Source organism: Culex pipiens, chromosome 3 (genome assembly GCF_016801865.2).
Source record: "Culex pipiens pallens isolate TS chromosome 3, TS_CPP_V2, whole genome shotgun sequence".
Classification (NCBI taxonomy): Eukaryota; Metazoa; Arthropoda; class Insecta; order Diptera; family Culicidae; genus Culex; species Culex pipiens.
The window spans coordinates 160844961-160858985 of record NC_068939.1 but is presented as its reverse complement, the minus strand read 5'-3'; the positions used below and the strand labels follow the sequence as shown (position 1 = coordinate 160858985).

At 40.2% G+C, this 14025-nt stretch overlaps 1 protein-coding gene across 3 annotated transcripts in view; it reads right to left on the bottom strand.

The window, feature by feature from the left end:
* Positions 1-14025, bottom strand: part of LOC120413651 (DENN domain-containing protein Crag) — a 72091-nt gene that overhangs the window by 11168 nt on the left and 46898 nt on the right. For 2 of the 3 annotated variants that reach the window (XM_052711244.1, XM_039574567.2), the window contains 6 exons: positions 6126-9437; positions 5733-6062; positions 1528-1611; positions 951-1386; positions 435-890; positions 194-372 (listed from right to left, as the gene is read on the bottom strand). In XM_052711244.1, coding sequence (XP_052567204.1) covers positions 194-372; positions 435-890; positions 951-1386; positions 1528-1611; positions 5733-6062; positions 6126-9361 — 4721 coding nt within the window. In that variant the 5' untranslated portion in view covers positions 9362-9437. The remainder of the gene's footprint in view (positions 1-193; positions 373-434; positions 891-950; positions 1387-1527; positions 1612-5732; positions 6063-6125; positions 9438-14025) is intronic. The other variant, XM_039574568.2, reaches the window with a different exon arrangement.

Below are 14025 nucleotides of genomic sequence, written 5' to 3'. Positions count from 1 at the left end.
CTTTCAGAACAACGAATAAGATCTTTTGAAATAATATGTTTAAATTGTAAAATCTTCTCAATTTCGACATGCTGACCTTGCTTTTTTCTCAGTTGCACCTCATTGAACATAGAATAATTATACGTAGAACGACATTTGAGTGTATTAAAATTCCTTATTCTGCAAATCGACAAACAATGACAAAATTACTTACGCCCGATTGATCGAAGTCTGATCCGTCAGCAGTGCCTTCAGCAGCGGACTCGCCGGTTGATTCTGCCGCCAGAGCATGTACATAGCCGGTCCTGCTTCCGAGTGAAGCCGCTGGTTGTCCCACAAACAATGCACGGACACACTCTTCAACGTGCTCAATGGGTCCACGTGTTCGCCCTCCTAAAACAAAGTTGATTTGAAAATTAGTAAATCTTTATTTTTGAGTTTCGAAAGTAACAAACCTGCTTCGGCAGACTCAGATTCGGCAGGTGCGTCGCCACATCAATTCGTTCCATGAACCACACCAGATTCCAGTAGATGATCGGATGCTCCTCGACGAAGCTGGCCTTCCCCAGCGCATAATCTCCCTCCTGGGCCAGGATATTCTCGAGCTCCTTCCTCAACACCAGCGGGTTCAGATATGGCACGGTGATGACGTCCGACGCCGACTGCTGATCGCCCCCAGACTGCTGGTCCTTTTGTTGCAGCTGCAGCTTGGACCGGTCCTCGGACACGATGTGGACGTTCAGGAAGGGCACGGTGACCTTCTGGCAGGCGTGGCAGCTCGTGTTGAGGTTGGAATCCTCGGCGGACCAGCCGGCCATCACGTCCTCGTCGTACAGCAGAACGGAGCAGTTGTGGCACTGCGAGCAGGACGTGATCTGGATCACAAAGTCCGACTCGTGCGGTTCGGAGACCTGATGGGGAGAATGATTTTCTTGGTAAATTCATGAAGGAAAGTAAATTGGTCCACTCACCTCCGGAATCACCGGGTAGATATTGTCCGGCAACGTAGGATACGTGTTCAAGCTGTTACTGGACGTGGCCGCGTTCTCCCCTAGCGGCACCAGATTGTTGTAGCTGCTCTTGCGCGACTCACTGAACCGTCCCCACAGGTCAAACTCGCTCGAAACCCGTCGCGACCTACTTCCACCGTTGATTCCATTTGCCATCGTCGATCCATTTCCATCGTGCTCACTACTCATCAAATCACTCTCCGAGCCGTGGCCATCGCGCCCGTCCAGCGATCCACCGTTGTGCAGCGTTCCGGAGCCGGTCTTCACCGGCGTCGAGTTGGCCGAGATGGCCTCCTTGATTTCGTCGAGCTTCTTCGCCACGGACGTGGCCGCGTACTTGATGCTGCTCAGGCCACCCTGCAGAATCTCGTTCGATTTCTTGCCCGTCAGACTGGGACTGCGAAAAGTTAAGATTTAAGTTCAGTAAATATTTTCACAATAAAATTAAAAAAATCTAGAGAGGCGTTGAACAATCACAACAAAACTGGACGAACGTGGCTGAGAAAAAATACAACGAGCAATGACACACTTGACTTACCTGACGCTGGAAATGCTTTCGATCACATTCGTCGAGAGGGATTTGAAATCTTTTTTCATTGATAAACGTGCGGGTGAGTAACGGCTACCGAAAATATACATGTAAAATGGGTTATGGTAAAAAATAAATAAAACGTTACGATTAAACAAAACAACAAAACTATAGATGATGATCGCGCATTAATCGAGCGAGCAAATTAGGTTCTAAATTTAGGATAAAATTTTTGGGCATGCATCATTCCGGAAACAAAATATCATACATCGACATCGAAACGAGCTTGTGAGCAATTCTCCGCCATTTTTTCTGCTTTTTATTCTTACTCTATATATATATCTAGAGTTTTTTTTGAATATGTCCTATAAACATATGAAAGACAATAGCCTATAGGACCTTTTCAAAAAACACTCTAGATATATATATATATATATTTAAAATTGTGATTTTTTTTTATTTTCCTCATTTTTTATCCTAGTTTCTTGTTCCAATTGTTTGTTTTTTTTTTTCAATCTTAATAATAACATTTTAGTTGATTTTTTATCCTCAATTTTAAATTTTGCATTCTGAATGTAACGAACATTTTTTACTTTGGTTGAATCTCGTATTTATTCAACAAACAAAATAGGAGTATGAATGTTGGTAAACAATGCAGTAAAATTTAGCAAAATAAAAGTTTTTTTCGAGCCATTGGCAAAGTTAAATAAAACAAGACAAATAACATAACCCTCATAACATGTTTAGAAGTTTTTCAATTTCTTCTTTTCTGTTTTCTACATTTGGTTTTATTTAAGTTTTAGAAGGTAATTTTCTGGAATTTAAGCTGCCTTTTTTGTTACACACTTAGATTTTTTTTACCGAATTCGGTAGTTGAAAAATCGGTAATTTCTCGATTAAATTTTCAAAAGGCCCTATCTGCATAGGAAACCCATGAGGGATAGGTTGTTTTGAAAATTTAATCTAGATTTTAGATCGTTAAACGTGTGAACAAAAAAAAAATAACAAAATTTTACCGAATTTCGGTTGTACTATGAACAATAATGAACTTGATTACCGAGTAAGTTTTTAACGAATTCGGTAATTTTCAGTTTACCGAACTTTTCAGCAGTTGAAAATTCGGTAAACTTTACCGAATAAGGTAAAAAAATCTAAGTGTGTAGTGTTTGTTTTTATTTTTATTATTTAAATTTAAAAAAATGCGCCGTTTTTTATGGCATCGCCAAATTCAAATTTTGTTTTCTCAGATTTAAACTGTGCGCTGTTTTTTTTTCAATTTATACTTGAAATTTTCTTTTTTCCGCTTTGGATTTAATGTTTCTATTTTCTTACTTATATTGTTGATCCACACTTTTTCATCTTTTTTTTTATTTTGCAATGGTTGTTGAAATTTAGAGATTTTTCTAAATTTTTTTTTTTGTTCTAATGTTTCGCCAAAAAACTAATTTTGTTCTTTAAAAAGAATTGGAAACAAAAACTCTTAAAATTTGAGAAAATTTAAGGTTTGTAAGTATGACTTGTTTTATGGGACATTGCCAATGTTAAAAAAAAAGTATTTTTCAAGGGTCAACTTTGGCTGTGTTTTTTTTTACTAACATTTGCCTTTGTTTTTAGCAAAAAAAATATGCAGTATCGTCCCAGAGTATGCCTCTAGGTACACATTTTTAACAATTTAAATGGTAATGATATCATTCTATAGTAAGACATGTGAAAAACGAGCAAAATAATAATAATAAATTGACTATGAAAATACCAAAAACTAAACTAAAAAAGCTTAATGTAATGATAGACGTTTGTAAAATAGGTCAAATATTATCAGAAACAAACATAAACTAAACAAAATAAATGCTTATTAAAATACCTTTAAAATAATCAAGAAAAAAAAAGAGATGTAAAGTTTTGCGAAGTACAAAAGTAGCTCAAAATGTCTTCCTGAACTCGATAAAAATAAAATTTAATTAACATAATTTGGGCATTAGAGGGTTAATTGAGAATCCAAACTCAAAGAAATGGAAATGTCAAATCAAATATTGAGAAGTCGAGGGGTCTGTAGATGCATAAATGAACATCAACAAATAACAACTAATTTTTCAGTTTTCATGAAATTTCATGCCATATTAATAGTATGTTTAAAGAATATGCTCTGAAAATAATTCAGAGTTACATTTTCTTGTTTTATAAAAAAATATTTAGCATTGGTAGACCCCTATTCATTATCATATTTCAAAGTTTAATTTATGTTTAATGTTTAAATTTTATATGTGTTTATTTGCATTTTCACTAATTTTGAATTTGCATTATTGGTTTAGTTTATTATATTTCTCTGAAATTTCAGTGTTCAGTCGAGAACAGAACACTGATGAAGTCTGAAAGTAGAAGACGAAATACGTATCTGTCAAGATATAAAAAAATATATAGCGGAATTAAAACGAACAACTCGTCTCATTGTATTCAACGTGCTTTAATTGTTTCTTTTGCTCACAAATTCTTGTTTGGTTTTCTTATTTATTATCTTCAAAGTTATGTTTATTTTTCCTTTTTATTATTATTTTAGATTTTATTCCAGTGTATGTTAAAAATAAACCTTGAAATTTGTATTTTAATCTTATTATTTGGCAACTACACCGATTTCATTGTAAATTTTGCATTTCTTTTCGTGCATTTTTTTTTAGTTTTATTTCTCTCTTTGGGTTGGGTCTCGTGGCGCAGGGGTAGCGGCTTCGGCTGCCGATCCCGATGATGCTATGAGACGCGGGTTCGATTCCCGCCTTATCCACTGAGCTTCTATCGGATGGTGAAGTAAAACGTCGGTCCCGGTTTCTCCTGTCTCGTCAGAGGCGCTGGAGCAGAAATCCCACGTTAGAGGAAGGCCATGCCCCGGGGGGCGTAGTGCCAATAGTTTCGTTTTTTTTTCTCTCTTTTTTATTTTTCATCCTAATTGTTTTCTTATTTTTTCCACCATTTTTATTTTTGTCGTGATAAGTTCGTATTTTATTGTAGTTGTTTTAACTTTTCTGTCATCCTCAATTTTTCGTTTTCACATTAGACTCTCTGGTTGTGAATCTCGAGAGGGAGAGAAGAATCACTCTACAGAATGATGCAAAATGAACGTGGCATTCGATCGTGATTTCTCGACTCACGATCGAGATTTCTCGATCGTAATTTGTCGATAGTAGATTGAGATCATTCGATCGTAATTTCTCGATCTACCAACGACAAATTACGACCGACGATCGAGAAAATCTCGATATGAGTTCGAAGCTCGTTTTCAATACTTTAAAAAATTCATAATTTTCAGAAATTTCAAACATTTCAAAATATTTTAAAATATTTTAAAATGTTTAAATCAAAGGGCAATTCACTTCTGATACTGCACCAATATGAAGCCAATATTGGAGTCGATACGGTATCCAACCTAGGAATACTGCGCGAGTATTATGCGCGTATGATATCCTCGCTGATATTTGGATAGATATAACCTCATATGCGACGAGTATGGGGTCTATATCGTCAATACTGTATGCAGACAATGAGAATATTATGTGCGTATGATACGCGTATGCAGTATACTCGAAGTGATTAACCCCTAGGTTTAAATTTTTTTACAATTTTTGAAACTTTTTAAATTTTTGAAATTTTTAAAGTTTTGGATTTTTTTTTATGTTTTGAATTTTTTTAAATAAAAAAAAATAAAATTTATGAAAATTCTTTTATTTCTAATTTTTTTAATTTTTGAAAATAAAAAGAAAATAATTTAGATTTTTTTTAATTTTTGTTATTTTTTCACATTAAAAAAATTCAACTAATTTTTTAAATATTCCGATTAAATAAAAAATAATCAAAAAAATGGTAAATTACAAATTAAATGGTATTACAAATTAGGATCGTGATTTCTCGATTCACGATCGGAAAGGTCCGCCATATTGATTCCACGACTCGAGTTTTCAAAAGCAGAAGTGACGATAGCAAGCAAACTGTTCAGAAATCACGAATTAAAAAATTGATTCAAGTCGCATATAAGGTTTTTAATGGCCGAAGTCCAGTTTCACCTTAATATTTTTTTTACCAGAAACTATTTTTAGTAAAATTCATAAAATGGTAAAATATTGTTCTGACAAGTTTTAAACATGCAAAAGAAAAATGCTAAATTTGGGGAGAACTGCTCTGCTCATTCAAGAAAAACTAAAATCCAAAAAGCTCAAACAAATACTCACCCAAAGCTAAACTTGAGCGTCGACCCGATGCTGCTGGCGAAGCTCGCCGTCACCGAGCTTCCCACCGGCATCGTCTCCGACCGGTGCATGCTCTTGTTCAGCTGCAGCGAGTCGTCAAAGGTCGCCGACCGCTGCCCCTTGAACAGCACCGGCTGGTCGGTGTAGATGGTGTTGTTGTGGTGATGCAACGCCGCCCCGTTGGCGTTCTGTTTGTCACCACCTGCTAGCGATAGCTTCTCGGTGGAACGCTGCAGCTCCAAAACTTCGTCGTCGCCGTCGTTGAGCGCCCCCAGCGGGTCGTCCTGGGTGACCACGGTGCGGGCGGAGACCCTAGAAAAAAGGCGAAGCGAGTTGGTTAGAGGTTCATTTTTGATTTGACTAGTCAATACTCACTTCGTTGGACTACCCTTGGAGTCGTCCTTCCCCTCAACAAGCTCCTCCTGCGAACTGTTTTCTGCCGTTTCGGTTGCGAAATCGAGCGCGCGTTTGACCTTTCCAATCGCGCCGTCCCCAACGGTCACGCCATTCGGCGTGCCCCCGTTCTGCAGCGAGTGCCGCTGCAGCTTGTCGATAAACTTGGAGTCCCCGGCGAAGCTGTCCGCTCGGGCCAGCATTCGCGGACTGAGGTCGCAGGTCGTCGAAGACGACGAGGGCGATTTGAACACCTGTTGCTTTTCTTTGGGACTGCCGCCGGAGGCGGCCGTGCCGTTCAGCTTGTGGTGGGTCGTGCCTTCGCCGCTGATGAGCAGGCCGGCGCTGGAGACTACGTCGGCGGATTCTTGCGGGGCGCCCGATTGGCGGACGATCGTGCCGAGGCGGCCGCGCAGCTTGTCGAACGCGGCAAAGTCGATGGCGGGGTTGGAGGTGTGTTCGGCGGCGCCGGAGATGCCCGAGTCGAGGCTGGTGCGGGACGTTCCGTCGACGGATTCCAGGGTGGAGAGGTTGTTCTCGTGGGAGATGGAGAGTTTTCGGCGGGCGGCGAACTTTTTGCCGGCGCGCTTGAAGTGGGCGGCGCCGAGGACGATGTTGCGCAGTCGGTTCCAGCGCATTTGGCTGGAGAGCAGGGAGTCCGAGGGCCACTGGGCTTCGAGGACGCAGCGGTTGTAGAAGCCGTAGGTGAGGGCGTTCGGCTGGATGCCGGAGCGCTTCATCAGGTAGTGGAGGCGGACGGCGAGGACCGGGAGGTTGTGCATTCCGCAGAGTTGCATCATGATGCGGTAGCAGACTTCGTCGCACTGGATCTTCAGCTTGCTGGCCTTGCTGAGCAGGTCGTAGGCGGCTTTCAGGATGGCGTGCTCGCGGCCGGAGTTTTCCGCGATCAGGCTGGGCAGGACGATGAAGTAGATGGAGTAGCAGGTCGCGAGCAGATGTTTGGCCCAGAGTTCCGGGTTGGCTTGGTTTTTGCGGGCCAGCTTCTGGGCGGTTTTAATCTCGTGTTTTGTTCGTCGGGCCATGGGGGAACCGGGCGCCAGGCTGGTCTGGTGCTGCTGGAGGGCGTTCATGAGGACGGTCCGTCGGGATTGTTTCAGCAGGACCGGATTCAACACGAACGCGCAGTACTGGTAGTTTTGCTCGGGCAGTCCCGGTGCGCACTCGGGCGGCAGGATGAACTTGGTCCGCTCGCTGCTCTGCCCGGAATCCCAGTCGATCAGCTTGATCTCCGTCGGAGTATCTTCGTAGGCACTGACCTTCTCAGCGCACTCGTCGAAGAACGCCAAGTTGTGATCCCCATCGGACACGAACGAGCGCTCCTCGATAAACTTGATAAACATCTGCGTCTTCATCAACATCTGAAAGAACTTGTGATGCGCCTTGTCGCGTGACCTCAAAAACGCGTTCATCTGGAACAACGCGTCCGGATCGGTCGCCCGGCAGGTCGGTGCCTTCGAAATCGGCACCAAGTAGTCACGATAACCCTTCAGAATCGACGCCATAAACTGCAGAAACGCTTCCTGTATCCGCTGCTCCAAGTTGTGCTCCCGCTTCTTCTTCTTAAAGTCCCGATCCAAGCTGTTTGAAGACTCGTACGACCCATTCTGACTCAACTCCTCCAAATTCCTCAGCGTTTGCTTCAGCACTCGTGCCGCCCGCTTCGGCAGCAGCTTGGTTATCAAATGCTTCTGCGACTCACACAAGCTGATATTGTTCGTATCCAAATCCACGCAGGTCACATCGTTCGGCGGCTCATACAGATCGAAGAACCTCGAATCAACCCCGATCAAGTACGGCAACGGCGCGTGCAGCACCTCGGCCAACCCGAGCGGACACAGCGGAATATACGGACACTGCCACTTGAACGGGAACAGGAACGACGAAACCGCTTCCGCCACGGCCGTCAACGTCGCCGGTCGCAACGAGTGAATCAGGATCTTCTGCTCCGTCATGACCAGCAGCAGCACGTGCAGACAGTTCTCCGGCCCTAAATTCGACAGCAACTGCCGAAAACCTGCGCCGCTTCGTGGCAACGGCGAATCCTCCGGCAACGTCAGCAAGATCCGGTCCTGACTCAAATTCGACAGCTGCAGCAAGATGCTGGGCGACGGGAATGGCACTTCGTCAAGCAGGTGCGTGATGTAACGCTCGATCGGAACCGGCAGCGGCTCGTTGTAGATCGAGATCTGGTGCAGAAACTGGAGCCACTTCTCGAAGGTATCGCCAAAGGGCCACCGCGACAGCAGGCAGATCGACTTGTTGACGTGCAGCGAGTGCGTCTTGTGCGACTCCGGACCCCACTCGAGCAGTTCCCGCTGCTGCTCGTTCAGGTGACGCTCGCTAAAGTTCTCGTAGAACGTCAGCGCCGAACCGTACACCTTGTACGTGCCATCGTTCACCGTCAGCACGAACGTACTGAAGATGGGCTGAATGGGCTTGCGCTTCAGCTTGCCATCGCCACCCGGCACGTGAGGCCACGCCTCCAGCGTCGTTCCCATCGGCAAGCAAAACAAAGGAACGCTCGGACACAAATTCAACGGAAAATCATTATGGTCCACCGTCGGATACCGATGCAATATCTCCGGCTGATAACTAATCAACTTCGGCCGGTTCATCGACTTCTTATAACACAAATACACATCACTCCCCATTATCCCCTTGTTCAACGTCTTGTGGATCATACAAAACGCGTGCGGAGGCTTCTCCCCCTTCGACGGAATCACCACGCACAAATCCGTCACCACCAACTCATTGCACGGCATATCCGTCTTCGCCCGCCGAAAAGTGATAAACGTCTTCGCCGACGAGTTGTTCACATTCGCCAACCGATCCCCCGGCGTATTCAGCACAATCTCCGCATCCGACATGATCCGCTCCGCCCCCTCGTACATCACCCCAATATCCACCAGCGGCGACTTGTCCTTCCCCCTCCGGTAATAAATAAAGCAAGCCGTCGTCCGCACCGACCCATAGTTCAAATCCGCCAACAGCCCGCTCGGCGTATTCTCCAACACCTCATAGTCCGCCGGAATCTTCTCCCCCAACGAAGGGAAAAACACGCCAATGTCCGTGATCGGATCGATCGTCACAGCCGACCGCAGGTGCGACGAATCGTTGAAGATGTTCTCCTTCAGCAGTTTGGGGTTCTCCGGCATGCCGGCCACCACAAAGTAGTCCGCCACCCGCCGCTCGTCCATCTTGGTTTAGAGGTGGGGTGCGGTGCGGGATGCCGGGAGATGCGGGAACCACCACCCGCAATCAGCCGCCGGCGATCTGGGGGGAGGGACAAAGAGAGATAGAAAGATTGTTGAGATTAGTTTCCGGTTTTACGAGGCGGTTTGCTTTGCGACACGTGGCGATGGTTATCTCTCGAGGAGTTATGGAATATGTTATAGAGGGTGGGCTTGATTTGATTGTTTCCAAAAATATGTTCTTTAAATTCAGGTAGTGTGCCGATCGCTAATGTGTTGATAGGAACGTGCGGAGATTTTGAATGCATTATGAATTTAATCTTCATATGAAATATTAACCACAGCGACGTTCTTGGCGAAGTATAATTAACCCTCTACACCGGTGGTTCTCAACCGTTATTGACCCAGTTCCCCCTTGGTTGAATTTCAAAACTTTATTACCCCCTATGGGGTCGTGCATAAACCACGTGGCCTTTTTTTGGAGTATTTTTGACCCCCCCCCTCCCCCCTCATGGTTTTTCGTGGTTTCACAGCAAACCCCCCCCCCCCCCCCCCTATATGACCACGTGGCTTTTTCCTCCCAAGCGAAAAATCTAAAAAAAAAAAAACAAAATTAGTTTAGATTTCAAAAATGTTTATCCACAAATTATATGCTGTCAGTGGGGATGACTTTGGGTCAAAAAACGATATTACTGTTGTTATTTTAACACAGTAAAAACATTTCAAATTATATCGAAATAAACAATGTTGAGGAATGTTCCTAAATGATTTACCAACATTTTCCCAGAAGTTGAGTATAATCACAGGTACAGAAAGTAAAAAAAAAACTCTCAACAAAACAAGAAACTAAGTAAAACATATGCATTCAAAATTATGGAATTGCAGTGCAATTAATTGCATCCAGAATAAATATGCTTTAAGAATTAAAACTACTTTGTTATATAATCAGCATTCATGATTTAATTAAAATGCGCTTTTAAATATTTTCATTAAATCAAAATTATTAAATAAAAAAAAAGTTTTGTTTCAGGAAAAAATATTTTTATATTATTTTAAGGAAATTATCTAAATATGAAAGCTTATATTTATGTTAATATTAATTTTATTCCTAACATTCATAAAAATCCAATCTAAAGCTACTTTTCTTTTTAATTAAACATGATTGATTCCAAAGATTCAGTGTGTCCAAAAAAAGTCGAGTTGTGTAATTTATTTCTGCAACTATTTTTAAAAAAGGTACCTAAAAATTGCTATAACTTGAAAACGGTGCACTTTATGAAAATTTCACTGTAATTCAATTTTACATCGAAAAATAAAGTTGAAATTTTTTTGCGTTGAAAATTTGCGATAAATATATCGATTTTTTTAAATCATTATTGATTTAAAAATTCATAACTCAAACAAAGATTTTTTGCCCGTTCTGGAAATTTCTGAAAAGTAGACAAAATTAAAAAAATACAAAAACCTGTTTAAGTGACAAAATGTGAAACAAAAAATCAGCAAAATAAATAACCATTTATCATTTTTTTCAGTGTAGTCCATATCCATACCTACAACTTTGCCGAAGACACGTAATAGATAAAGAAATTCCTTCAAAAGATACAGATTTTTGAATTTTCATATTTCAATTTGTATGGAAAACTATATGGACAAACTAATGATGCAAAATGGCTTCTTTGAGCATACCGAAGGCATCAAAAAAGTTTCAGACCGATTTTGTAGACCGATTTTGTAGAGAATTGCACGGCTGTACAAACAAAAGTTATGTGAAAATAATCGAAAAAATCGATTTCGTGTCTTTGGCAAAGTTGTAGACAACGCGCTAAAAACCATTCTTTTAATCATGGACCGCCAAATTGTTTAAGTCTTACTCTTACTTTAAATTGAATTTGCTGTCGACTACGTGTTTTGATAAATTTAAAAAAAGATTGAGCTTAAATTTGGAATTGATTTTACAATATATTTTCAGTTGTTTAAATAGGCTATCTGAATGATTAGGAAATTATCTACGATTTAAGATTTTTGATCCAACTTTTGGTTGCTGAGATATTACCTCAAAATATATACAAAAAAATAATTAAATATAAGTTATTTTTCCAATCTTTTCAATATCTTTGAAATTATTAACACTGGGACGCCCAACGTATGTCCAATATACACGGATGCCCAAGTCTCCCTAAAACGTTGGAACGGTAACTTCAACTCGCAGGTTTTCGGGCTTGTCTCCGCGGAATTTCTGGCGTTTTTTTACAAGAGCAAACAACAGTTGGAACGACATTTTTGATCGCAAAAATTACAGATTTGATCAAATCGAGCTATGCAAAGTTTTAAGATCATCTAGACATCCTTATAATTCACTCAAAAAAAATTGTCCCGGTTGGTTGAGTAATGCCCGAGAACCAACGAGTTGAAAAAACCGTTCCATCTTTTTAAAGAGTTTTATTTATGTTGATCTTTAACGGCATTGTATTGAAATTTATTTCACATATTGATATCGGTATTTGAAAATTAAGTGACTCTTTTAAACTCAAATTATTTTAATGTGTCTATATATTTGAGTGGTTTTATTTGAGGTATGAAGTTGAAGTTATAGGACATTTTCCCAGCTTAACCCTCTAATACTCAATTTTTTTTCGAATTTTTTTATTTTTCCCGTGTTCAGGAAGTCATTTTGAGCAACTTTTGTTCTACAAAAAACTTTACTTCTCTTGTTTTATGTTTTGCTTGTTTAATTTTAAGTATTTTAGTTTGCATTTATCTTGTTTAGTTTATGTTTGTTTTTGGTAGTATTTGGCCTATTTTCTAATTTTTTCTTGTTTTTACAGTCACTTTTTAATTTTGCTTGTTTTTCACATTTTCTGCTACAAAATAGCACCATTTTCATTAAAATTGTAACAAATCCCGTCTAAAGGCGGGGTTGGGTTCTTCGATCACTTATAGGACCAATAATCACCGTAGCTAAGATCTAAGATTTTGAAAATATATTTCTACATCTACTTTCAATGCAAATTTGCAAGCACATTTTTAGCTACAAGATACCATTAACATAAAAAAGAAATTTTGTTTGCATTTTTAGGGTATATTAACTTTGGATACTGTCACTTTATTTTTTAACAGTTCGTCAGCTGTGTGCTATCTTGTGACAACGACCATTTAGTACTATTCGAAAAAATCGATTTTTAAAGTTTGATGATAAATATTTTCAAAACTATGAATGGTAGAGCCAAATTTTTTGAAGCAATCGGTTCGCAAGCAATCGGTTTGTATACTATCGCTTAACAAACGCTCCAAGTTTCAACTAATTTGGTTACACCAGTTAAAAGATGCAGTAAATTATGTAATCAAAAATCTGAAAAGCACGTGTCACAAGTGTGTTTCGAAAGTAAAATTGTACTACGTGTCATAAGTGTGCACAGAATTTCCATACAAACAAAAATAGACTTAAATCAATAGTTTATCCGACTTAATCAGTATATTTTCAAAAAAAAAAAAGATTGTATCGCCTTCAGAAAATGTGTATCAACAGAAATTTGTGAAAAACAAGACAAATTTTCCACATTTTCAAACAACATGTATGACGTGTCACAAGTGTGCACGATCATTTTGATGATAAATTGGTCTATGTCACAAGTGTGTATTGCGATATCCGGGAAACGGAAGCGAGTTTCCAAAATCGGGTTAAAGCATCTTGTAGTGTTTGTAAAGTATAGCAAAACGTCATCAATAACTCATTTTTGACCAAAATGGTCTATGTCACAAGATAGCACACAGCTGACGAGCTTTTAAACTTTTGTAAGAAGGAATTACATGAGTATTAAAAAGTGTTCATTCAATAACAGGCTCAAAGTATTGATATGAATCTGCTGATATACATAATTAAATATTGAATTGGAAAATATTGTGACATTGAAATATAAGCAATAATTCTAAACACAATAGTTGTGTGATTTTAAAGTGTAACAAAAAATGTATGCATATAAGTAAACTTAATGAGCGTATTTTTTTGTTTTTTTTTTTATAGAAAAGATTTTTTTTAAAGGCCACGTGGTCAGCCGTCGACCCCCCCCCACCCCCCATGGCTTTTCATGGTTTTTTTCGGTCAGATTTTGGACCCCCTCCCCCCCCCTAAGGAGACCACGTGGTTTATGCACGACCCCTATCCATTTTATTGATATCATTGCACATTAGGGTGCCCAGAATATGGGACTTATTTTCAAAACCTCGCTCCACATGCTGATTATTGTTCCTTGACCTATTCTAGGACTCTGGGTCAAATATGAGTACAATCGGCACCCCGTTGATACTCGAGGGTGAAGTTTGAATGGGAAAAATCGGAAAAATGTATGAAAAACCAAATTTTCTTACTGCTTTGTCTGCAGGGTACGCTACTTTAATCCAAATATTCTCAAAAGTGAGATTCTTATTGGAAATTTAATTTTCTACAACTTTGTAAAACATGCCAAAACTGTAAAACTCGATCCTGAAAAGTTATTAGCGATTTAAAAAAGTAATTTTTGCATGAAAAACTTTTTTTAAACTACCTTTAGGCTCGAGTATCAATGGGTTAAATTTACACAGATGCTTAAAATAACCAAAATAACGTTTTCCGCTTGTGGAGCTGGTGGTCATTTTTTCTGGGCACCCTATTGCACACATGTCATATATTTGGC